Source organism: Artibeus jamaicensis, unplaced genomic scaffold (assembly GCF_021234435.1).
Source record: "Artibeus jamaicensis isolate MK-2021 breed Jamaican fruit bat unplaced genomic scaffold, CSHL_Jam_final scaffold_1031, whole genome shotgun sequence".
Taxonomy (NCBI): Eukaryota; Metazoa; Chordata; class Mammalia; order Chiroptera; family Phyllostomidae; genus Artibeus; species Artibeus jamaicensis.
Genome location: NW_026522026.1, coordinates 9,620,680 through 9,647,417, shown reverse-complemented (window position 1 = coordinate 9,647,417; position 26,738 = coordinate 9,620,680). Strand labels below are relative to the sequence as shown.

Sequence of the window (26,738 nt, the reverse complement as noted above, 5' to 3'; positions counted from 1 at the left end):
CCATATCTGAGACTCCATCAACCTATTATTTTTTTTTGGTTACATAAATTAACCCATTTATTATAGGCCAGCAATGTTTCCCATTGCTGTTTGACCCACCCTGGAGATTCCCCCAGAGACTTGCCCCACCCAACTTATGGACCCCCTAAGCTGCTTTTCCATATGAATGGCTGGTCTTGGCTCATGCCACACAACTTCCTAAATCCTCTCACACAAACAACAGATGGCCTCAGTGAGCCCCAAGGCCTGCACTAAGAACCAGTAGCCAGTCTAGATTCCCAGCTTGGCTCTGCCTGGGAATCTCTAAGTTTAGCACAAATAGCAGTCATCTCACATTGCTCTAGAGCTCAGGCAGGGCTGCCCTGGGCAAAACACAGGTGAGGGCTGTCCTTGGCCTGCACCATCCAAGGAACCCCAGGGCCAGCACACCCAGTTGGACAGCTACAGACCACATCAGAGACAACCACCCTGCCCCTATACAGCTGATCCTCCACAAAGTGTGGAGACTGATGGTAAGTGGTCACAGCCAATACTTGCAGCCAACTGGCCTATGTAAATCCCTCCCACTGATCTGCCAACAGCAACCAAAACTTAAGTACAAAAGAAGGGTGTGCTCAGCCTATGTGAAGCATGCATCTTGAGTACCCAATTTGGGTGACAGGAGAGGCTGTGCCACTGGACTCTACAGGACACATACTGCGTTAGGCCATCCTACCAAGACACGGAGTCAAAGCAGCTCTAGCTAATACATAGAAACAAACACAGGGAGGCTGCCAAAATGAGGAGGCAAAGAAACACAGCCCAAATAAAAAAACAGATAAACATTCCAGAAAAGAGCTAAACAAAATGGAGATAAGGGATCTTTCATATGCAGAGTTCAAAACACTGTTAGTAATAAGGATTTCCAGTGTTGCTGGTAAGGATTGCTCAGGGAACTTAGTGAGGACTTCAACAGCATAAAAAAGATCCATTTAGAAACAAAAGATACACTAATTGAAATAAAGAACAATTTACAGAAAAACAACAGTAGAGTGGATGAAGCCAAGAGTCAAATCAATGATTTGGAACATAAGGAGACAAAAAAACAACCAATGAGAACAATAGAAAAGATGAGGACAGCTATCCCTCTGGGACAACTTAAGAGGTCCAACATTCGTATCATGGGGTAGCAGAAGGAGAAGAGAAAGAGCAAGAAATTGGAAATCTATTTGAAAAGAAAACTTCCCTAATTTGGTGAAGAAAATAGACATGCAAGTCCAGGAAGCACAGACTTCCAAACAAGATGAATGCAAAGAGGCCCCTCCCAAGACATATAATTAAAATGCCAAAGCTTAACAATAAAGAAAGAATCTTAAATGCAGCAAAAGAAAAAATGTTTGTTACCTACAGGGGAGTTCTTATAAGACTGTCAGCTGATTTTTCGAAAGAGACTTTGAAGGCTAGAAAGGACTGGCAAGAAATATTTGAAGTCATGAAAATCAGGGACCTACATCCAACATTGCTCTACCCAACAAATCTAGAATTGAAGGGCAAAAACCTTCCCAGACAAGAAAAAACTAAACTAAAGGAGTTCATCATCACCAAACCATTATTATATGAAACGTTAAAGGGACTCAGTTAAGAAAAAGAAGATCAAATGATTAACAATAAAATGGCAAAAATACATATCTATCAACAATTAAATCCAAGCAAACAAAAACTAAAAGTTGTACAATATACAAACTAAGTTGTATGCAAGTTATATAACAAACAAAAAAGCTGTACCAAACAAAACTAACAACATTTCTAAAAAATATAGCTATGCAAATAACTTCTGGTTAACACTAAGCATCTAAAAAAGGAGGGATCTTTATGAGAGCAATTATTAAATAATTCCTCTTGACCCAAACTTCAAAAATGTCTATAATTATAGAATATGAGATAATCTTCATTATGAACATAGTTGATGGAAGGTACCTCTGACAGTGAAAAAATTCGGTTAAAGTTGCCTCAGACTTAGGAAAAGACTGACAAGTGGCCATGGTAAAGGTAGCCACCAGAACCACTTTTAATTGTGTTTAATCAGTCAGTGACCATGGCCTCACTCACCAATCAATGTAGACCGCTTCCTTCTGAAAGAAAGACATTCAGGGACAACCTTATTTGAATAAAGAAACCCCAGAGTGCCAGCCAATCAACACGCATCTCCCCAGAATAACCAGGCTGCCTCAGATGATGTCAACCCACATAAGCCTCTGCAAGTCCACTAGTCCCTCAACCCACTTGTCCAGAAACCATACAAAAAAGGAGCAGTCCACTGTGTCAGAAAAGACTGTGCCTGGCCAGCATAGCTTTCTCAGTATAATGAGCAACAAATACCAACTTTATCTTTTTATTTCAGATATTGAGAGTTCATTAACCTTTGGCAAATTTTTTTTAAAGCCCTAGAATAACTTACTACCACTATATTTTCTGCTTCATAATAAAATATAAATGCAGTTTGCTATTCCTTTGACACATTTTACCATTACTAATACTACTATAAATATGAATAATAAAAATGGTGAGTAAGCACAATATTGGGCTTCTCTCCCTAAGTGGAAAAGTGTTCATGGAGAAATTAGAACTTATTAGAGCAAAAAAGAATATTTGAAATGCACATAATTGGCAGGTAAAATTGTCAGAATCCACATCAAACTTATTTCTTATTTCCATATGAGCTGCATAGTGTTTAAGACAACACGCTTAGGTGAAACTCCATCCACTCAGTCAATATTTGTGTAGTACTGCATGCTAGGCCCTTTTCTAGGCATTGAGGCTATGGCAGTGATACAAAAAACCCTAGTCATGAGAGTGATGTAAATGCACAATAATAATAAACTAGAGAGGAAAACTATACAGCATGTTAGAGGAGATAAATGAAATTTTAATGTGTTGTGTGGGGAGAAGGTCAGTCGAGTAATAGGCTGGCCAAGATAGGTCTTGCCAAGAAAGAGGCTCTTAAGAACTAAAAGAATGGAAAAAGCATGCCATCTGTATATTGAGGGAAACGCATTCCAGATTGAATCAACAAGTACACATGTATGCCTGCAGCGTTTAGGAATAGTGAGAAAATCAGTTTGGCTCAAAGAAAACAAAAGGGATAGAAAATAGAAGTTCAAGTCAAAAACAGAGATCTAAGATGAAGAGATTATGTAAGACCTTGTAGGTATTATGAAGAACTTTGGCATGTACTCTGAGTGAAATGGGAGGCAATTAGAAGGTTTTGAGTAGAGGAATGACATTATCTGACTCATCTTTTAATAGGTCCACTGTGTTTAGAATGGAGAAAAGAGTGAAAAGGGGGGGACAAAGAAAGAAAGGAAGGAGAGAGGGAGGGAGGGAAGGAGAGAGAGAGGGAAAGAAGGAAGGAAGGAAGGAAGGAAGGAAGGAAGGAAGGAAGGAAGGAAGGAAGGAAGGAAGGAAGGAAGGAAGGAAGGAAACCAATTAGTTGTCTATTATACTAATCTAAACAGCAGATGATAGTGGCTTGGGTCTGGAAGATGCTTCTAGAAATATTTTGAAGGTAACCTGCAAGTTTTGCTGACAGATTAGATGTGAGGTATAAGAGAAGCTGGCACCAAGTTTTTGGCACAGCAACTGAAGAGTTGTCATTAACCCAAATAGAAAGACGGTGTGAAGGGCAGGTGTGAAAAAACAGTATCAGCAGTCCAATTTTGGACATCTTCAGTCTGAAATAGCCAAGAGTTATCCAAAAAGAGATCTCAAGTAGACAGTCTGATATATATAAGGCTGGAATTAAGGAGAGATATGATATGTGGGCTGGAAATACAAATTTGGGGATTAGCATATACAAGGCACTAAAAGTCATGGGAAAAACAGACCAAGGACTGAGTCCTGGAACACTGGGAAGTATAAAAGGTGGGGCATGGGGAGAAACAAGTAAAACAGACTGAGATGCATGGACTGGACAGGCAGCAGGGAACCAGGAAAGTGTGCTTCCCACCCTGAAAACTAAGTTCTGAAAACCAAATGAAGGAAGTATTCTGAAGAGCTTCCCACTGGGTCAAATATTGTTGACAGATTATGTAAAACGAGGTCTAAGAAATTATATCTAGTTTTATTAGAGTGAAAAACCAGTGGTAACCTTCAGAAAAACAATTATGGAGGAGAGAAGGGACTAAAACTTGCTAGAGTGGGTGCAACAGTGCATGGCAGGGAAATTGGAATCAGGGAGTATAGACAGCCTTTAAGAACTTCATAGCTAAATGGCACGATTGTGGATGATGTAATTTTCTTGTTCAGTGACAGTTTTTCAATTTCTTCATTGTGATTATGCAGCAGTTTTGCAATACAGAAAAGTTTTTTAATTGAAAATATACCAGACCACTTATTAAATAATAAATACACATTATAGAAATTATATAATAAATTATATAAATAAAAGACCTCATGAAGACTTGTTAGATATACAGGATGGGGCAAAAGTAGGTTTATAGTTCTCAGTACAGTAAAGAGAGTTCATTCTTGTATTATGATTCATTAATTATTGTATTATTTTCCATACAAACTGTAAACCTACTTTTTCCCACCCTATATAACCAATTATAATTTTTCTTATAGTTAAAAGGTCACAAGGATTTTTGCTTGATGAAAATCAATTGTAGCACATTTTCTATTACTAAAATATACAAAGTAACTAGTCATATTAAAATTCTGGAACAGAAATAAAGGGGGAAGCATGCAGAAAATTTTCTTAATAAACTGAATTTTTGTAAGTTGTATAATATGAAGGTATTGTTTAAAAATTTGGTGTGGTGCATACTGAAATATATTCTCTTTAAAAAGGAAAGGACAAAGGCATGTATACAGGGAAACTTTAAAAAGAAGATTCACTACATTAGCAGCACCTTGGTTTATAGTGCAGGGGTCAGCAAATAACTGCCTGCAAGTCCAGCCCATTGCCTGTTTGTAAACTGAGTTCTATTCACACACAGCTACACATGTTCATTCACCTACTGTCTATGGAAGATTTGAGACTACAGTGAAAGAGACCTGATAGTCCACAAAGTCTAGAATATTGACCATCTGGCTCTTTGCAGAGAAAGTCTGTGCCCCCTGCTTTAACAGATTGATCCACTGGTGTGTTTTAACGTTTTACTCAATAGACTGAACATTTTAAATGAGACATGGAACAAAGTGTCACGTGAACCTCGCTTTCAGATTAACTTGGGGGTCCAATATTTGAGCACTCACATATTCAGACCAAAACAGAAAAATCTAGTAACTCGCGATTTTGGTGGTAACAAAGTAGAGTGCCAGTGTAGCATATAACTTCCCTTTGAAACACAGCAGATATTAAAAATACTCTAAAAAATTTGTTTCAGATATGACATCAAACAAAATGCTTTAAATCTACTTCAGTTATGAAATAATCAGTATGCTATAGACCTAACCTCATTTGTTCCTGTGGTTACATACCATTTTATTTTATGGGTTTAAGAATTTATTTCCTTATAGATAGGTATTTAGATTACCTCCAACTTTTTGATATACAATGCTATAAAAAATATCCTTCACATACATATGTATTTACAGGGAGGGCAAAAAGTAGGTTTACAGTTGTGAGTACACAAAACAATTTATTCTTGTATTATTATTTAATAATTACTGTTAATATTTTCCATATGAACAACTGCAAACCTACTTCTGCCCTGACCTGCATGTAACATATTTACATAAATGTCCTTGAGGCGCATATATATACATATATATAGGCTTAACATTATATCATACTACATATATTATATATAATGCCCTACTGTATGTTTTATATACATAGTGATATATAATAAATGTCCCTAGAATGCTTTCCTGCAGGGTCCAGTTCCAGAAGTATAGCTGCTGAGATAAAGAAATTACACATTTGAAATTATGAAACATGCCATTTATTAATAATTACCATTCAAAAAGATTTATCAATTTTATCTAGCAATGGTGTATGAAAATGCCATTTTTCTTTTATTTGCCAACCTGGTTGTTATTTTTAAATATTTAGCATTATGACTTCAGAAAATGGTATCTCATTGTTTGTTAACTTATATTTATTTGATTACCACACAACACTGAACATCCCTAGTAAAAATATTAAATTTGCTTATCATGAATATGAGCTCAAATTACAATTTGCTTCATAGGAAAATAAAAATCACCTACTATTAAATATTGCTGTCACCTTACCTATCAGAATATTCACTCCCTATAACAGGGAATGGCTGCTTATCAGTTTGTTCGCGCTTCCTTTGTTGAATTAATCCATTGCTGTCGTCAGCGTCAGCATTGTGCACGTTTTCTATTACAGCCACTTCAGTACTGTTGTGCATCTTTTCCTCTTCTTCAACCTTTAATGACAGTTTGGTGTTAAGGATCATTATTATTACTTTATTTATCAAAAAGACATGTTGTGTTGTCATTAATTTTATCATTTTGGCTCTTAGTTTGTCATGACTTTAATCAGTAAAAATATTTTTGTGCTTACTTTCATTTTATCATTACAGGTCTTTGAAATTCTAAATTCTACTTTATTTCTGTTTCAATAAAGCCAAATTTTCTGATTTCAAAAAGGGCTTTCTTAATTCTGGGCTCTGTTCACATGCACTCTCCCTTTACCCCCCTTCCATTTGTCCAGCAGAAACACAGAAACAAAAGGACAAGGACATAAAATCTGTCATCATCTCTTTCCGACCTGCATTCTGCGTTACACAGACAGGTTGGGAGGACGTGACACTGTGCTTCAGTAACAAACAGGAGGCTTTCCTCTTTCCGCAATCAGCTGTATTTTTTGTATGTTGACTTTTACAATTATTTTTGCTTTTAAATCCCGAAGTTATAAAAAAGTGGTAGTATTCATAAAATATATGAACCAAATTTTACTGCAACATAGGAACAGAGTGAAAGTGATGAATTGTTAGGTAATGTACAATCCTGGAAAATGAGTAGGGCTCCCTAAATTTCACATTCAATAACCATTAAATTTTATAGCTAGAGGATATGGTATAGAAGTAATTATCTACATTAGCCCCGTATTTGCTGATAATGGGAATAAAACCAAGGTTAAATGATCTGTCCAAAGCTCCTAAAGATGTAATACCTAGCATTTTACGCCACCAAAAGAGATGATACACTTCTATAATGCTGAATCAGATAAAAGAACAGAACAATTCATCAAATTAATCAGATAAATTAAAAGTGTGACTTCTGCCTATTAATTTAATGCTTTAGTTTGGGGAGAGGGCTCATCCATCTCTTGCCTTTAAAGGAGAGTATCTCAACTTTTGTCTGTTTTTTAAAGTCAGTGTGCCTCAAAACTCAGTTTTCTCCTTTAAATACTAAATTTTTGGTAAAGCTGTTTTGCTACCTATATGATGTCATACATGTCAAAATTTTCCACACTTTATTAAACAACATTATATAAAGGTTTGAATGTACAAAACCATCTGAGAGGAATGACAAACTAAAGATATGTGGAAGTATATGTTTGTTACTAAAAATATCTCAAAGCGGTCACTTTGGAACCCTAAGTTCCAGGGCTTTGAGTCAAGCATTTAAGATTGCGCACACTGACCTACGACAATAGATGAGTTCAGCGGGGAATATTTGTTCATGTTGCTTCCCTCAGTCATGGCTTCCTTCCCATTTTATTGCTTATGGAATGCAATTTATATTGAAGCTGATAAACTAAAAAAACTCAAAAACCCTACTGCTTATTACACTTTTAAAGCAATTTTTTAAAACATATTTTATTAATTATGCCATTACAGTTGTTCTATTTCCCCCCTTCATTCCCCTCCACCCTGTACACCCCCTCCCACACCATTCCCTCCCTTTAGTTTATGACCACGTGTCTCAAGTTCTTTAGATTCTGTATTTCCCATACTATTCTTGCCCTCCCCCTATCTATTTTCTACCTACCATCTATGCTACTTATTTTCTGTACCTTCTCCCCCCTTCTTCTCCCACTCCTCTGTTGCTAACCCTCCATGTGATCTTCATTTCTATGGTTCTGCTCCTGATCTAGCTGTCCTCTTAGTTTGCTTTTGTTTTAGGTGTGGTTCTTAATAACTGTGTGTTCAGATTCAGGTCATATGGTACATAGCTAAATTAGTGTCCCAGTTCACATGGAAGACTGAGAGAGAGACTTAAGTTGATTAAAGATAAGAATGTTTTCCTGAACTACCATTATTTGGATGGCCAAAATAGTCAATTTCGGGACTGAATTACAAATTTATACAAACTCATTTTACACACAGATGTTTTTCATAAGTGAAAAACAAGAATGGATAAGATAATTGATGAGAGAATAACTAATAAGTAGCAGTAAGTTAACCTCTACCTCTTTTTGAAGTTTATCTTTCTTTTTCCAAAGCCAGAAAACTTAATTTTAACGTATCTACCTCATTCTTAAAACTTTGTATATCCTGCTGTGATTCTTTAGATAATTTTCAGTTGTTCTGTCATTATATGGTAGAGAAAAACTCCCATTAAAAATTTTTCAAGATTTTATTTATTTATTTTAGAGAGATGGGAAGAGAGAGAGAAAGAGAGAGAGAAACATCAATGTCCAAAAAGACACATCAAACGTTTGCCTCTCACAAACTCTCAACTGGGGACCTGGCCCGCAACCCAGGCCTATGCTTTGACCCAGAATCAAACTGGTGACATTTTGGTTCACAGGTGGCAATCAATCCACTAAGCCACACAAGCCAGGGCAAAATTTTCTAATTCATGTTCCATGCTTTTACAGTTATTAGTAAATATCTTCATATAATGCCATCTGGGACAAATCTTGACTCTGGTTTTGTTTCCATATAACTATTTGTAACTGCAGAAATATCCTGTCTTATCTGATGCACATGCTTCACTTTATTGCAGCAGGCAAACCACAAATCAAGGACGCTTTTTGGATCAAAAGACTGAGCTGTATGTCTGAGGCCTAATTTCCAATTAGCAATATCTGTGTTCACATTTCCACCATCTACACACCAAACTCATTGTCTTTTTTTTTCATTTCAAACTGCACTACTGGGTATTTTACTTTTTGCTTTTATAACCTTATAAAAACTCTTCTAATTTTTGTTAGAAACAACTCAAGGTCTGGTTTGTTATCATTTTTATAGTGTATTTGTATCCCATTAAATAAAGCTTGGAAGAAGATCACCTGCAAGCATACTCCAAGGGCCCTGGGTATGAATGAGGTAGAAAGACATTTTTGAGGGTGGGTTTTCTCTGTTCCGCAAAGGTTTGGAACACTGAAGAGACAGACACTCCAAACACACCATCGTTCTCACAATCAAATGTATTATCTGTCATATTAGAAGGTATTTGTCTTAAGCTTGCTCCAATGGTCATACAGTGGCTCTTCCTCAGGACGAGCAGTAATTTTGTATTTCTCTCAACTTTCTCCAAACTTCTGCTTTAACTCATTTGTGATGAGTTGTAAATGATTCCTCCACTCTAATTTGCCTTGGTTGACACACATTCCTCACACTTTTGCAGAGGATGCCCTAAGTATGCAGATACATTACCCCTGTCACTTTCTCTATTTACTTCTGGTTCTTGAGACAATTTTTCCTGGTGTAAAAGTTATTTTCTTAGTTTGATTTTCAGATGTTTTTTCTGTCAGATTACATGTTTGCAACATAACTTTATTCTTAATTAAGAATAAAGAAAAATTAGAATTAACTTTTTTACTTTATTTTTATTGTTACTGTAATAGTGTACTATTACCAGTGTCCCAATATTCCCCCACTTTGTGCAACTACCCCCTTCACCCTTGCCCCGCTCTTTCCTCTGACCACTACTACCCTGGTGTCTGTGTCTATGGGTCATGCATATACGTTCTGTGGCTACTCCTTTTACATTCTTTCATCCAGTCCCTCACCAGACCCCCCCCACAGCTGTATGTTCAATGTATATATGCCTGTGTTTCTATTTTGTTCATCAGTTTATTTTGTTTATTAAACTCTACATATAAATGAGATTATATGGTATTTGTCTATCACTGACTAGCTTATCTCACTCAGCATAATAACCTCCAACCCTGCCCATACTGTTGCAAAAGGTAGGAGTTTATTCTCTTTTTTTATAGCCACATAGAATTCCATTGAGCAAAATGTACCACAAAATTTTTAGCCACTTACCTACTGATGGGCACTTTAGGTGTTCCCAGATCTTGGCTCTTATAAATAATGCTGCTATGAACATAGGGGTGTGAACATTCTTTCAAATTGGTGTCCCGGGATTCTTAGACTATATTCCCAGAAGCAGGATTGCTGGGTCAAAAAGCAGTTCCATTTTTAATTTTCTGAGGAAATTCCATACTATTTTCCACAGTGGCTGCACCAGTCAGCATTCCCATTAACAAGGCATTAGGAATCCCTTTTCTCCATATCCTTGCCATTACTATAATTACAATTTAACTGTTAAACTTCTTAATCTACATTAACCTACTCCCATATTACTGGATTGTTACAAAGTAAAAAATAACTTGCCTTGGTCTAAACTTAAAAAAAAAATGAACCAGAGTTCCTAATTTTGTCACTATTGGAACTAATTAATTCATTAGATGTTAAATTTACCTAAAATAAATTACTAGGTGAATTTTAATGCTACAAATGCTTCCTCACTTAACACATTTCACCTCACTGCCCTGACCAGTGTGGCTGAGTTGTTCAGGCATTCTTCCACAAGCTGAAAGAAAGCTCGTGGGTGTAATTTCCAGTTGGGGCACATACCTGGGTTACTGGTTTGGTCCCCAGACTGGGTGAGTATAAGAGGTAACCGATTGATATTTCTCTCCCACATTGATATTTCTCTCCCTTTCTACCTCTCTCCCTTCCCCTCTCTCTAACAATAAATAAATGAAATCTCCATAAAAATAGTTTACCTCACTGTATCATGAATAATGAGCCCTACAGTGCATTTAAGAATTTTTCGAGGGGGACAGGTGGTCCAAAATGACACAGAGTAGGTGAAAGTTGTATTCCCCTCCTCCCAGGACCAAACTGGAATTACAGATGAATTATAGAAAAATCAACCTAAATAACCAACTGAAGAGTTACTGAAAAGAACAACTAAAGCACTGCCTTTAAAATCAGGAACAAGACAGGAGTGTCTAATTTCACTACTCTTACTCAATATAGTTCTAGAAGTGCTAGCCACAGCAATCAGACAAGAAAAGAAATAAAAGGTAGCCACAGTGAAAAGAAAGAAGTAAAACTGTCATTATTTGTGAATAACATAATACTGTACATAGGGAATCCTAAAGATTCCACCAAAAAATTACTAAAACATAAATGAATTCAGTGAAGTAGCAGGATACAAAATTAATATTCAGAAATCACTTGCATTTTATACATCAGGAATAAACTATCAGAAATAGAAACTAAGAAAACAATCTCATTTATAATTACATAAAAAATTACCTAAGAAAAATTTAACCAAGGAGGTAAAAGACATGTACTCAGAAAATACAAGATCCTGAAAACAAATGAAAGAAGTTACAAATAAGTGGAAAATATACTGTGTTCTTAGACAGAAAAACTTAACATCATTAAAATGTTCATACTACCAAAGATAATCTAGAGTAACACAATTGCTATCAAAATACCAAAGCTGTATTTCATATACTAGAACAAATAATCCAAGAAATTCATATGGAACCACAAAAGCTCCAAATAGTCTCAGCAATCTCGAAAAAGATGAACAGAGTTGAAGGTATCGCACTACCTAATATCCTACTATAATATAGGCCATGGTGATAAGAACAGACATATAGATATATAGTGCAGAATAGAGGGCCACTGACAAAAGGAGCTACAAAATATGGTGGGGTAAAGGCAGTCTATTCAATAAATGGTACTGAGAAAATTGGGCAGATATAAGCAAAAAAAAGAGAGAAAGAAAAAAAGTAGACTATCTTCTTATACCATATACAAGAATGAACTCAAAATGAATTAAAGATTTCAAGGTAAGACTTGAAACCATTAAACTGCCAGAAGAAATCATAGGCAGCAAAATCTCTGAGATTTCTCTGAGCAATATTTCCTCTGCTATATATCCATGTGCAAGGGGAAAAAACATAAAAAAAGAAACATATGGAACTACAGCAAACTAAAAAGGTTTTGAAAAGCAATGAAAACCCTCAACAAAATGAAAGGACAATGTACTGAATGAGAGAACATATTTGCTTATGATACATCTGCAAAGAAGTTAATATCCAAAATTTATAAATAAGTCATCCTGCTCAACACCAACAAACCAAGCAATCCAATTAAAAAATGAAAGAAGACATACAGATGGCCAAAGGGCAAATGAAAATGATTAATGTCACTAATTGTCAGAGTCATGGAAATTAAAACCATGATCAGATGTCATCTTATATCTGTCAGAATGACTATCATCAATAAATCCACAATAACAAGTGTTAGTGAGAATGTGATAAAAAGGAACCCATGTGCACTGTTGGTGGCAATGCACTATGGGTGCTGAAGCCACTATGAAAAACAGTACGCAGTGTCCTCAAATACTTAAAAATGGATCTGCTTCATGACCGACCAATTCCACTTATGGGTATACATCCAAAGAAACCCAAACACTGATTCGGAAGACTGTATGTGTCCCAGTATTCACTGCAGCATTACTTACAATAGCCAAGCTATGGAAGCAAACCAAGTGCCCATCAATAGACGGGAAGATAAAAAAGTGGTGGTACACACATTTACAATGGAATATTATTCAGCCATAAAAACAACAACAACAGTGAAATCTTATCATTTGTGACAGCACTGATGGACCTAGAGGGTATTATGTTAACCCTAGAGGGTATTCTATTAATACCTAGAGGGTATTAATAAGTCAGCCAGAGAAAGACAGATACCATATGACTTCACTTAGATGTGGAATCTGAAGAACAAAATGAACAAACAAAAGAAAAACAAAGTCATAGACACAGAGAACAGACTGATGATTGTCAAAGGCTGGGATTTAGGGGACTGGGTGAAAAAGGTGAAGAAATTAAGAAGTACAAATCAGCTGTTACAAAACTGTCACAGGGATGTTAAGTATAGCATGAAGAATATAGTCAATAATATTGCAATAACTATGCATGGTGCCAGGTGGTACTGGAAATATTGGAGAAACTACTTTGCAAAGTATATAATTATCTAACCGCTATGCTGTATACATGAAACTAATACAAAATAATAGTGAAATGTAAACTGTGATTGAAAAATAAAATTAAAAACCAAAGAATTTTTTAAAAAGAATCCTTTTAAAAACTGGAGAAGAGGCAAGCTTTAAATTATTAGGAGTCAAAATCATTGACATCAATCAAAAATAAAAGCAAATTGCTAAATTTTAATTCAAATGATATGATAGTGTATACATTGATACAATTATCTTGTGGATTCAATTCTAATATGTTCTAATAATATTGCCAATGAGAGTGGATAAAAATGTGATAATATTCACTGATTTTCTACACTAAAATGAAATAAATTTGAAAGTTATTGTTTATACTCTAACAGCAAAAGGTTCAATTTGGGAAGATGTGATATTCTTAATTGGTAGTTGAAACAATTTTATGACCCCATCCTCTCCCTCTATGTAGACCCTGAGTTCAATTACATAGAGATCACAAGGCAGCATTAAGCTTTAACCCTGGCATTAGTGAGTATCAATATGACAAGCAAATTTTGAACCACTGATTGTGACTACTCTTTTTACATGACTCCAACTCAGTGGTCATCATTGTCACATTGTTCATTATTTTAACCGTTTAATGATATGATTCAGTATTTGATGCTACCTTCTTTATCATGTAAAGAAGTTATAAAAATGCAAGCAGTGAACAATATTTGAGATGTTTTTGCCTCTATTACAAAGAAAGCTGAGCTATAAATTACTATAGATTCTAACAATAACTAAGTCTCATAACTAGTTAAAACTAAATATTCAATTATGATCTACTGACTCTAAGAGACTAGCTTGAAAGGTAACTTCGTTGGACTATGTTACATTATTAAAAGAAAACAATATTACACCAGAAATTTAAATTTAAATTTTACATACCTGTGGGTGGTTATTTTCACTTCCATTAAGCCTTTCTTGCTCTTCCTCTGGTGTCACTTCTAAGTCTAATTCTGCTGACAAATCTATATATTAGCTAAATGGAGCTACTTAGAACAATTAAAGCTATAATCTTTATGAAAATAGAAAATATGTTTTATCAATTGAGAGTTTAAATTAAGCTTAATCTTTCGCTGAATATATACTTCTTTAAGAAATACTTCTAATTATTGAAACCTTCAACAAAGCATTCAGGAACCATTAGATATTACAAAGTTCAAGGCACAGAAACCTCAAAAATTCATTCACCTAACATCAATGAACAAAACAATCAGAAACAAAACAAAATTTAGAAATACCATACAAACATATAAAGTCATACCATATTTTCTATCTCGCAATGAAACCTTTTTAACATCTCCTTAAGCTTCAGCTGCAACATTATTCATGATTTCCAAGATCATTGTCACTTATGCCTTTATCATGTTTACCTTCATTATATCTGAAATGTTTTCCTCTACTTTTCTAACAAATTTCATCTTTTCGGACTTAGCACTATCTTTTAAAGAAGAATATAAATAAGAGGTGCCAGGAATGGCTTTTCTAGAGATAATGCCTGAGATGAGGCTTAAACAGTGAGGTCAACCAGAATCAAAGGGGAAGAGGGCAGGGAAGGGAGAGAGCATGCAGTAGGATCCATTATGTCTAAAATGCAGCGACTGGTGAGGAGGACATCACCAGCAGTTTAGCAATGCCAGAGAAAAGAAAAGACAGTAGAGTGGGCTAAAGATGGAGTTAAAGAAGTCAAATTACAAGAGCCTTGTATGTAATTTGAAGACACCTAGACATTAATATATTTTAAAGAATGGTTCATGATCACGTTAGCATTTGAGATACATCACTCTCAACCCTGTCATAGTGATGAATTTGAGTGGCATAGGAATAAATGGAGGAGGAGGAATTGGAAGGCAATAATGCAGAATAGAGGATGCAGGTCTGAACTGAAGAGATGTTTCCACAACTATTTAAGATATAAAATGTTCAGGGCCCAGTATAGAATAAATCTTTATTCAGTGAATAAATGTTCAAATCCTGGGTCAACTAGATTCTGCTCATTAAAAGAACTACCTGAACTGTGTTATGTTGCTTGAATTTATTTTGTAGTTTTTATGCTTCCCAGGTTTCTGTGATGAGGCAGCTTGTTTTGGAAGTCCTGTTTCTTGGATCTACCAACCTCGTGAAGAAATGAGATATTTGTATAGGCAGGTAAATTACTGGATTTACAGCTTTAGGTCACTACTCTAGGAGATAAATGAAAGTCTTTTGTAAATGCAATGTTAGTTCTAAAGGTAAGGAAAGAAGATAAAATTATAGAAATAAACATATATATACGTGTTCGATCAATCCCTACACCCCTGATCATGTAACTGATAAAGGACACTAAGGTAAAACAGAATACACAAAGTGCAACACATATTAGATGTGCTGGGTCAACAGAGTGGGTATCCTCTTAGAATTAAAACTGGTTCTCATACATTAATTTTAAATGACACAGAACCCCTTAAAACCAATATTCCTCGTGAATCATGTATTCACTAAAAAATAAAACAAGGTAACAACTATGTGGACACAGCTCAGAAGTAGGTACTGTGCAGCAAATTCTCAGGGATTCCCATTACTGCTGGAAAAGCCAATTCTAAATGGATAAAGCCATAGGAAATGCAAGAAAAACTTTAATATTTGGTTTTGGAAGGTGATTTTTCAGGTACACTGAATATAGTTATAATTCTTGTGAATTCAGAGCTATAAAAATAAAGCTGAGGAATGACATTTGTTTGAGTAGGCAATACTTAGATCTCTACCTAGTTTTCCCATCTAGTCCCAGAGCTCTAAATATAATTCTGCTACCCACTCCCGAGTGTATGCCAAATACTAATGTAAAGGAGTTTATTCTTTCTCCTAAGTCTCTTTATATTTAAGTATATGTTACGTTCATTACAGGAAAAATGCATATGTCTTGCTAAAAGATATTCTGTTTGGCTGTAGGTACATAAAAGGAGTAATTATGAAGTGGATTTTGCCACAAAATGATTTTTGAAAAGTCAAAACTATAGTGCAGCCACAGAGGTGACCTAGGGATGAACTCTTTCTTTTTTTTTTTTATTTTTATAAAATGTTTTTTTTTTATTTTTTTAAATTTTATTTAGTTATTTTTCAAGTACAGTTTTTTGTCTATTTTTCCCATCCCAGCCTCCCCTGCCCCTTGCTCCCCACCTCCCTCCCATTTCCACCCCCCCTTAGTTCTCGTCCCTGTGTCCTCCCTATTTGTTCCTCCAAATCCCTCCCCCTTTTTCCCCTTAACTTCCCTTCCTTCTCCCCTCTGGTCACTATCCCCTTGTTCTCTATTTCAGTGTCTTTGTTTTTTGGGTTTTTTTTTTTTCTGCTTACTTGTTTGTTTTGTTGTTTAGCTTCCTGTTAAAGCTACTACCCTTTGCAACAACATGGATGGAACTGGAAAGCATTATGCTGAGTGAAATAGGCCAGGTGCTGAAAGACAAATACCATATGATCTCACCTTTAACAGGAAGCTAAACAACAAAACAAACAAGTAAGCAGAACTCTTTCTTTATGATCACCTTTGCTCTCTCTCTGTGCTGGGAACTGTGATCACACACGTTGTGCAGCCTAAACTTCCCTAACAGAAGTAGCTCCAACATTAATCTTTTTCTCTGTCTGTTAAGGTCGTCTGTCTAGTCTGTAAATGCTGACTGACTTTAGGTCATCGATTGTGATACTAATGGACATTTTTCATGAACTTTAAAACTCTCAGGTCTTCGCACTGGCCAGGTGGCTCAGCTGGTCTGTTCGGAGCGTTGTCCCATACCTGCCAAAAGGTTGGGGGTTTGATTCTCCATCAGAGCACATACTCAGGTTGTGGTTGGGGCACATATGAGACATAACTAACTGATATTTCTCTTTCACATGGATATTTCTCTCTCTCTCTCTTCCTCTGTCTCTAAAAATCAATAAACAAATCCTCAGGCAAGGATTTTAAAAAATAATTAAATAAAGATATATAAAAAATGAAATCCCAGATCTTTGACAATTCTCATGACTGAGGGTCAAACTAGTAGTAGAACCACAATGTGAAGAACATGAAAATAAAGTTTTCATTTATTACAGTGTAAATGATAAGACAAATCTGACAGATTTATAAAAATTCTTTCTTCAGAGAAGTAGTCCCATGTCTTCCTCTTCCCCTAAACACGACTCTTCATTATACATATTACTTTATGTGTCTTGTCCTTGACATTCACAAAGAAGTTTAATTAATTGTTGTCTCTCATTTTTGTTCTTTATTTACAGATACTGCTTATTTGTTTACTGAGCAATTTTATACATATTGTTTTCCATAAAAGCTTTGTTTATTAATAATTAAGATTCTTCAGGGTATAAATTTTTTGTTATTAAAATGTATGTTTAACCACTTATTTTAAGGTTAAATATGCATCAGAAAACATGGGTTACAAAAACTTTTAATAAGTGGTACTACTTCAAATAAGAAATTACATAACTACAATAAAATGGTCCTTTTAAAACACACAAGTATCTTCAAAATTCATCTTTAACCCTTAGATAAATACAAATTCATGCAAGAAATGATAACCTTAGGTGGCCTTATTGTTTCCAGGTAAAAACAGGATCAGTCTAGGTCCACACTAAATCCAGTGAGTACAAAGTGACATGGCACAGGCAATGAATGAACAAAAACATTTTCCTCTTATTTAAACAAAATCATCAGATTTAAACTTTTTAAGACAAGTGAAAGCAAAAAGCAACAAATGAACAGATGAAGCTTTTAAAGCCTGTTTAATCACGAGGGGCTCTTTATCGTCTGACATCCATGAACCATATACAACTTAAAATAGTGGTACTCAAGTGTCATCGGAGAATCCCTGGGATCCCAAGACACACTGGATCGGGGGTCCAACAGGTCAAGACGATTTTCACAGCAATACCAAACCTCACTGGCCATTTCACTCTCATTCCCTTGTAAGTATACAAGGTAGAGTTTTCCACAGACATGATCCATGATAACATCATAGCTCTAATGCTTAATGGGTCATAGTTCTAATGGCTAATAGGATATATGATTATACTGCTTGTGTTTCAAATTTTTTAGTTTGATTTTCTAATACTGTAAACATTAAGAGGAATGACCCACTTAAAAATTCTTTGGAATTCTCAATAATTTTTAACAGTATAAGGGCACCCTGAGTTCTAAAATTTCAAAATTAGTGTCTTAAGAGGTTGTGTTTACCAAATATTCACTATGATTGATTTCTTCCCCATTTTCAATACTCAAAGACACCATAAACATACACACACACATAGGAATCTTCTAATCAGACCATCTGGTTGGCTTAAGATCATCAGTGTAACAACACTGAGATGAAATACTTAAAACACTATTGACATGTTAGCAATTGAAATTTAATTCTAGGTAAAGGTAAGAGTTCAAATAAGCATTTTATTTTATTTTGTTTTATTTACTTTAAAAGTATTGCTTCCTTTTTCTGTTCTTTTTAAAAAATTTATTTATTTTCAAAAGAGGAGACTTAAAACACTATTGACATGTTAGCAATTGAAATTTAATTCTAGGTAAAGGTAAGAATTCAAATAAGCATTTTATTTTATTTTATTTTATTTTTTAAATATTTTATTATTTATTTATCTTTAGAGGGGAAGGGGAGGAAGGAGAGAGGGGGAAGGAGAGAGGGAAAGAAACATCAATGTATGGTTGCCTTGGGGCTGGCTGGGGAACTGGCTGAGGGAACCGGCCTGCAACCCAGGCATGTGCCCTGACTGGGAATCGAACCGCAATTGTGTGGTTCGCAGGCCCGTGCTCAATCCACTGAGCTACACCAGCCAGGGCTATTTTATTTTATTTACTTTAAAAGTATTGCTTCCTTTTTCTGTTCTTTTTAAAAAATTTATTTATTTTCAAAAGAGGAGACACAGGAGGGAGAAAGAGAGGGAGAGAAACATCAATATGTGGGAGAAACAATGATTGGTTGCCTCTCACACTCCGGCAACTGGGGACTGGCTCACAGCCCAGGCACGTGCCCTGAGTGGGAATTGAACCAGATACCTTTTGGTTCACAAGCTGGCACTCAATCCACTGAGCCACACCAGCCATGGACAAATAAGCATTTTACAACAGTGGAAAATAAAAACCTCTGGGAATCTCTAATAACTATAGTGGTTCCAAACTGGGAACTTTAGGATATCAAAACAAAAGTAAAAACATATTATTTAAAGTTTACATTTTATTTTTTTAAAGATTTTATTCATTTATCTTTAGAGGGGAAGGGAAGGAGAAAGGGAGGAAAATATCAATGTATGGTTGGCTCTCATGTGTCCCCTGCTGGGAACTGGCCTGCAACCAAGGCATGTGCCCTGACTGGGAATCAAACCACGATCCTTTGGTTTGCAGGCCTGCGCTCAATCCACTCAGCTACAACAGCCAGTGCTTAAAGTTTATATTTTAGAAATCTTGGTTTATTTTTCTGCAAATAGCAAACATGGATTCTAAAAGTGACATCTACATTACTTATGTCAAAACCTACAATTCAACTTCCAAAAAAAGAAAAAAAGGAATTAGGAATAAGAAGACTATGAGCATGTTAAATATTCTCCTATGTTCCTTTCCAGAGTTAAATTTGTAGCTCAAAATTTACCTGATCTGGATGTTTGTAGAAAAGTCATTCCTGCTGCTTTTTCAGGAACAGGACCTTTCTCTTCAACAGTAGGCTGAATAAGTTTTAAACAAGATGGTTAAAAAAATTTACATTTCATACAATCTGTAGTTAGTACTTCAATATAAAAATATAAAAGTTATTACCTTTAAGTGAGAATATTTTCCAGGAGAATCTAGAGAGCAAAGAGACATATACTCAATTATATGAAAATATGAAAGCCAACTATACATCCATGCAGAGTTAGTATACAGCTGAATCCTCACGCTTAGCTTTGGAAATTATTACATTAGGTGTTAGTGCTTTGTGTTTTCTTTTCAAGGGCCAAGGGGATAAGGACATCAACTAAAAGGAAATATGAATATACTATAAATACTGAATAAAAAAAGAATGTAAGTTTAACAAAACACGCAGTTAAGATTTCAAAAGTAAAAGTATGTTTCAAAGATTGTAACTAACATAGAAAAGTGTGTCTATACCGAAGTGAACATAATATGTGATGAGATAAAAGTGATCTTTAATCAGAGAAACAAGTCATGACCCTGACAGAATAAAAGTGAAACAGAATGCAACAGCATGTCCTCAATGCAAACATCAGAATCATTTATACCTTATGCTACAAGTATTTATCATGTTTGTCAATCTGTCCTATAATTTAGGAAGTACACAACTGTGAGGACAGGTCAGGTCAATGCATAATCGTTTATAAACAGAGAAAGTGTTAAGACTTGATCAGCTTGGATATACACTTACAGAATAATAGTTAATAAAATTTTTTCCATACCAATATGGGCTACTGGTGTGCCTCCATTTCCTGTATCCTCTACTTTAGCCATCTTAAAGTTTCTCGATCCACTCATGCAAGAAGGTACATAAAACGCATCTAAGAAATAATGTATAATAAGCTTTCAATATTCAAATTTGATTACTAAAGATGAAGAGAATGAATTTAATTGCAACAAATAGTAGATATTAAAAATATTTTTTGTTCTAAATCAGTGTAATATATACTGAAAATAACAGCTGTAGCTCTTAGAGAATAAACTCTATTCTTTTCTGTCCGAAATCAGCTTGGTATATTATTGTAGTATCTAAAGGAATTTTATGAAACAGCTGTCTTATCAAAACCTGAGCTACCATAATAACACAGCCAGTGCTTCTATATTCAAATTACTTTCACTGCAATAACAAACACCAATGAAACATGTATCTCTGATGCCTGATAATCATGAGGAGGATAAAGGAGGGGCCAGGGTTCATCCTGGTACTAGCACTCTCTTCGTATTCTCAGGAGCAGCAATGATCTAATTTTCTGTTTCACTGCCAATATCCTATAGTCTTCTAATGCGAGTTCTCTCTAGTTTCCTCATCAACTCAAAAGTATTTAGCTAATGCCTTTCTTTCCTCCCTCCTTTTTCACTATCCCCCTTTCCTCTTCAAAAGCAATTTCTGTATCTTTGGTCTTCATTCTCCCCCTTTCTCATTCTTTTTGTGGATTATCTGTACCACTTCTTTCCTCTGTTTAGAAGTAATATACTACATCTGTAATTTATATTTCTTCATTTCTTTGTTTCCCTTGGCCATAGATATGCTCAGAAGTAAAAACAAAACACTACTTTTCAAGTCTTCAGCTATCCAATGGCTCTTCTTCCAGATCTCTCTGAAGAGAAGTCTATACCCTTTCTCCTCAGAGCATGCATGGTCTGAGGACCAGCAGCCCTGGCCTCACCTGAGAGCTCACAAGAATGCAGACTACCAGGCCTGATGCTGTTATTTCTTTAGACGTGAAACTGCATTAAAAGTCATAAAATTTTGGCTTCTAGCCAAGATGGAGGCATAGATAGATATGCTTCACTTCCTCACACAACCAAAAGAAGAATGATAACCAATTTAAAAACAAAAAACAACCAGAACTGTAAGAAAATTGCACTGTATGGTAGTCTGACAACCAAGGAGTTAAAGAAGAAACATTCCTCCAAACTGGTAGGAGGGGTGGAGAGGACACAAGGCAAGGTGGTAGCCGGCGGACAGGGCAGTCACACATTCATGAGTGGATAAACCAGGAAAAACAACTGGGAAGTGAGACAGACCAGGCAACCCACAGTTCCAGTGCTGGCAAAGAAAGCTTCAAAACTTCTGGCTCTAAAAATCTTGTGGAGGTTGTGGCAGTGGGAGAAACTGCTAGTCTCACAGGAGAGTCCATTGGAGGGGACCACAGATCCTAAAATGTACATGAACCCACCCACCCAGGAATCAGCACGAGAAGGGCCCAATTCATTTGTTGGTAGCAAGGGAAGTGACTGAAAGCTGCCTAGAACTAAGCAAGCAGCATTGTTCTCTCTCAGACCCTTCCCTTACACACAGCACCACAGTTCAGAAAAGTGGGTTGTACCGACCTGGTGAATACCTAAGGCTCTGCCCCTTACATCATAACAGGTGCATCCAAAGAAATATGGCCCAAATGAAAGAACAGATCAAAACTCCAGAAAAAGAACTAAGCGATGAGGAGATAGCCAACCTATCAGATGCAAAGTTCAAAACACTGGTAATCAAGATGCTCACAGAAATGATTGAGTACAGATGCAAAATAGAGGAAGAAGTGAAGGCTTTGCAAAATGAAATAAAGGAAAATACACAGGGAACCTACCGAGAAGGAAAGGAAGCCAGGACTCAGACCAATGATTTGGAAAAGAAGGAAGAAATAAACATTCAACTGTAACAGAATGAAGAAACAAGAATTCAAAAAAGTAAGGAGAGGCTTAGGAACATCTGGGACAACTTTAAACATTCCAACATTTGAATCATAGGGGTGCCAGAAGGTGAAGAGAAAGAGTAAGAAATTAAAAACTTATTTGAAGAAATAATGAAGGAAAACTTCCCTAATCTGGCTAAGGAAATAAGACTTCCAGGAAGCTCAGAGAGTCCCAAAGAAGTTAAACCCAAGGAAGCACACACTATGGCACATCACAATTAAATTACCAAGATTAAAATTAAGGAGAAAAGTTTAAAAGCAGCAAGAGAAAAGGAGACAGTTTTTTTACAAAGGAGTTCCCGTAAAACTATCAGCTGATTTCTCAAAGGAAACTTTGCAGGCTAGAAGGGAGTGGAAAGAAGTATTTGAAGTCATGAAAGGCAACGCCCTACATCCAAGATGACTTTATCCAGCAAAGCTATCATTTAGAATGGAAGGGCAGATGAAATGCTTCCCAGATAAGATCAAGTTAAAGAACTTCATCATCACCAAGCCCTTATTATATGAAATATTAAAAGGATTTATCTATTCTAGTCTAAATTTTGGTCACTTTTGTCTAAAGTGACAAATTATGAACAGTAAAACAACAACAAACTCACAACTATCAACAACTGAACCTGAAAAAAAAACCAAAACCAAACTAAACAAACAATTAAAACTGGAACAGAATCATAGAAATGGAGATCACTGATAACCAGAAATGGTTATCAGTGAGGAGGGGGAGTGGGGAGAATGGCAGAAAAGGTACAGGGAATAAGAAGTATAATTGGTCGGTACAAAATAGACAGCAGGAGGTTAAGAATAGTATAGGAAATGGAAAAAGCAAAGAACTTATATGTATGACCTATGGACATGAACTAAGGGGTGGGAATTCTGGAGAAAAGGAGGGTAGAAGGTAGAAGGGGATGTAGGGGAGAAAAAAGTGGGACAACTGTAGTAGCATAATCAATACAATATACTTTAAAAAAAGAAGTCATAATCTTTCTACTGGACTTTTCATTAGGTTATAACTTCTTTGATCTCCCCATAACTGACCCTTCTTTTTTCTTGTTTCCGGTGCTCTCATTTTGGACTACAGAATACCAACTATCCTATGAATTAGCAACATTTTATATGACTTCAGAGTACAGACATTTAGAGCTGACCACAAATGGTTACGCTCATCGATGGTAGATAAAATACAGCTCTATATGACCCATAATGCCTTCCAATGGTGAGAGAAAGAATGAGTAGGAAAATTTTGTTGTACTTCTCTGAGAAGTTTTGGTGCTAGAAGCTCTCTTTATATTCTTACATTTCAAGCACTCTGTTCTATCTATCTATCTATCTATCTATCTATCTATCTATCTATCTATCTATCTATCTATCTATCAATCATCTAAATAATATGTTTTTATTTATTTTTAGAGAGCGGGAAGGGAGAAAGGGAAGGAAAGAAACATCAGTATGCAGTTGCCTCTTGAGCACCCCCACTGGGGACCTGGCTGGCAAGCCAGGCATGTGCCATGACTGGGAATTGAACTGGTGACCCTTCCGTTCCCAGGCTGGCACTCAATCCACTCAGCCACACCAGCCAGGGCATGCTCCTCTTTTTTTTCAAGAATTTTTTATTTGATCACCTTCCACTATGCAGGGAGGGGCAAAAGTAGATTTACAGTTGTTCATATAAAAAATAATATAGTAATTAAAAATAATAATAGAAGAATAAACTGTGCTTGATATACCCACAACTGTAAACCTGCTTTTGCCCCACCCTATATACCTGCTTCTCTTTCCTTCATTTACTCCCTATGTGTCTGCCTTTCTCATTCTTCACCCCTTATTTTATTCTTTGCCTCTACCTTATATGCTCACTTTCCTCAGATCTCAGAGAAGCTTGAAGTGGAACAAATAATTTATCTCCTGTAGCAACACTCTCAATTTAATCTCTTTGCTGACACCTGGTAAGATTTACAACTTATTCTCACTTCTCTTTTTACTTACTCTGCATTTAGCAGGTGATTTCCTTTGACTATTGTAATATATTAGTGTTCATGTTTTAAATAAACATTTTTGTCAAAGAACTTTCTTATAAAATACAGCTCTTACCTTCTATTTGTCCTTTTTGTGTAATTTCAGATCTCTTATCTGAACCTACAGCTTCAGATAAACGATCAACATACTTCTGTGGAAGATTTGCAGAGAAACTCTCCTAAAATTTATATTAATAATGAGTTACATAAAGATTTCCTAACACCTTTCTAAGAAAATATCTCAATTTCCTACTTCAAAAGCATTTAGACTTAAAACTAAGAGAAGCATGTGTTGAATAAAACATTTAAATAGAAAACATCACATATGCTCCCTAGATCAAGCTTTTTCCCCATCTTCATTTGGCTAATGATTGTATATTGAGCTTGAAAAGCCAGAGAAAATACTGTCCTAGTCAAAATACTGATGTACATGTACATTTTAATGAGGAACTGACTTCGAAATACCTACCTCGACTTTGCATTCTCCACCAAAATAAGAGGACATTTTAGGGGAAAAAAACCTTTTAAAATACATTATGTAGTAAGTATACTTGCTAAAAAATTTAAATATTTCTGACAGAATTTTTTTTAGTGTGAAAAAAAGATACTTGACATAATAAGAAACTTTGGAGTGTATTTTCTTAGGTATAAACAAAACACTGTAAAACCTGCTTTTAGTTAGGTACACTAAGGCTTTGACAAAACTATTATTTGATAAAATTTTTGATAGGAAAAGTGGTTGAATAAAATGGCAAAGCATAAGAAAAACTCTTCTTTAAATTATGTTTAAATAATTGCAACAAATTGCACATATTCTTATGTAATCCTTCAAAAACATATAGCAAGCTTTAATAAGAGTAAGAACATTTATTTATTAACCATCTAAAATGTGTCAGGCACTTATTATATCCATTTTGAGTCATTTTGACACACAACCACAATAATAAAAATGGTATTATGATGGTTACCCCGCCTCCTGCTTCCACGTCATTGCTAGACATTAGAGTAAAATGATGGACAGATGTGACGCACTGTTCTCTCTGTCCAACAACTCCTTCTCCTAGACCTTCACGTGACTGGCTCCTTCACTTCGAAGTTTGTGTCGCACTCAGAAAGTTCTTTTCTGACTACCTAAATTCCATTCCCATGCCCATTCTAACGGAACACTCCCCCAATATTCTCTAACCTAACATTCTCCATTTTCTTCATATGAAGCATTTATAGTGATTCACAATGGGCTGTTATTTACTTGTTTTTCTACTCCTCCCCACTCACTACAGCTTGACTCCTCAATTTGTACATTTAGCGTCTGACTGCCCAGCACATAGTTGGTATTTAGTAACAGAAATTTAAAGTCAAAATATGTATGAGCTGATCAAGAAGGCCTCAAGTACTAAAGCACTACATACCTATAGGATAGCTCCATTAATAGTCTACAAAACTTAACATCCCCAAAATTAGAAATTTATATTCCCTTTCTAACTTTGCCATTTTTTCAACACTACTGCCATTTTACTGCCTTTCAGGTTTATAAAAAAAGTGTCTTCAATATTTAGTAAGCCACTGAACACCACTGGGATCATTGTAGTCTTACATTTCCATAGCACCCTTTATGGCTTACAGAGTGTTTTTGTACTTGTTATCACATTTGTTCATCACACATACATGAAAGTTAGGTATCAGTATCATTGTTATGAATGAGTTTACTCATTCCAACATGATATTCCAACATGTTAAAACAAGTTTTCCCAAGATCCCATAGCTATTCAGTGACACGATCTTAGACTTGAAATACTGTGTCTGTAACGTTATGCAGATGTTGTCTATATCCAAGTGATCAGGCTCTTCATATCCCTTCCCACAGCTGTTCCTCCAGATCAGCTCATCAGGTCATTGTACATAAGTTATTACAAGAATGGTTGCCATAAAGTCCTCAATGCATGCTGTTTTAACTATTGAAAACAGCCGCTATGCCAAATTGTTGTTATAATCCTACATATTTATTACTCTTCACCATGCTTTTCTTTCTCTGGAAATATTACTTGCACATCTACTTGACAATCAAATTGAACAACACTTTGAAGTCCCAGGCACTATCTATCAAGTGCC

The 26,738-nt window shown here is 35.7% G+C and overlaps 1 protein-coding gene across 1 annotated transcript in view; it reads right to left on the bottom strand.

Annotated features, from left to right (window-relative positions):
* Window positions 1-26,738, bottom strand: part of LOC119056939 (ankyrin repeat domain-containing protein 26-like) — a gene marked incomplete at its 3' end in the record, with an annotated part of 64,424 nt that overhangs the window by 1,612 nt on the left and 36,074 nt on the right. Inside the window, exons 13-18 of the mRNA XM_053655670.1 lie at window positions 24,706-24,808; window positions 20,650-20,748; window positions 20,012-20,040; window positions 19,848-19,920; window positions 14,110-14,180; window positions 6,220-6,380 (exon numbers count right to left, since the gene is read on the bottom strand). Of these exons, the coding sequence (XP_053511645.1) occupies window positions 6,220-6,380; window positions 14,110-14,180; window positions 19,848-19,920; window positions 20,012-20,040; window positions 20,650-20,748; window positions 24,706-24,808 (536 nt within the window). The remainder of the gene's footprint in view (window positions 1-6,219; window positions 6,381-14,109; window positions 14,181-19,847; window positions 19,921-20,011; window positions 20,041-20,649; window positions 20,749-24,705; window positions 24,809-26,738) is intronic.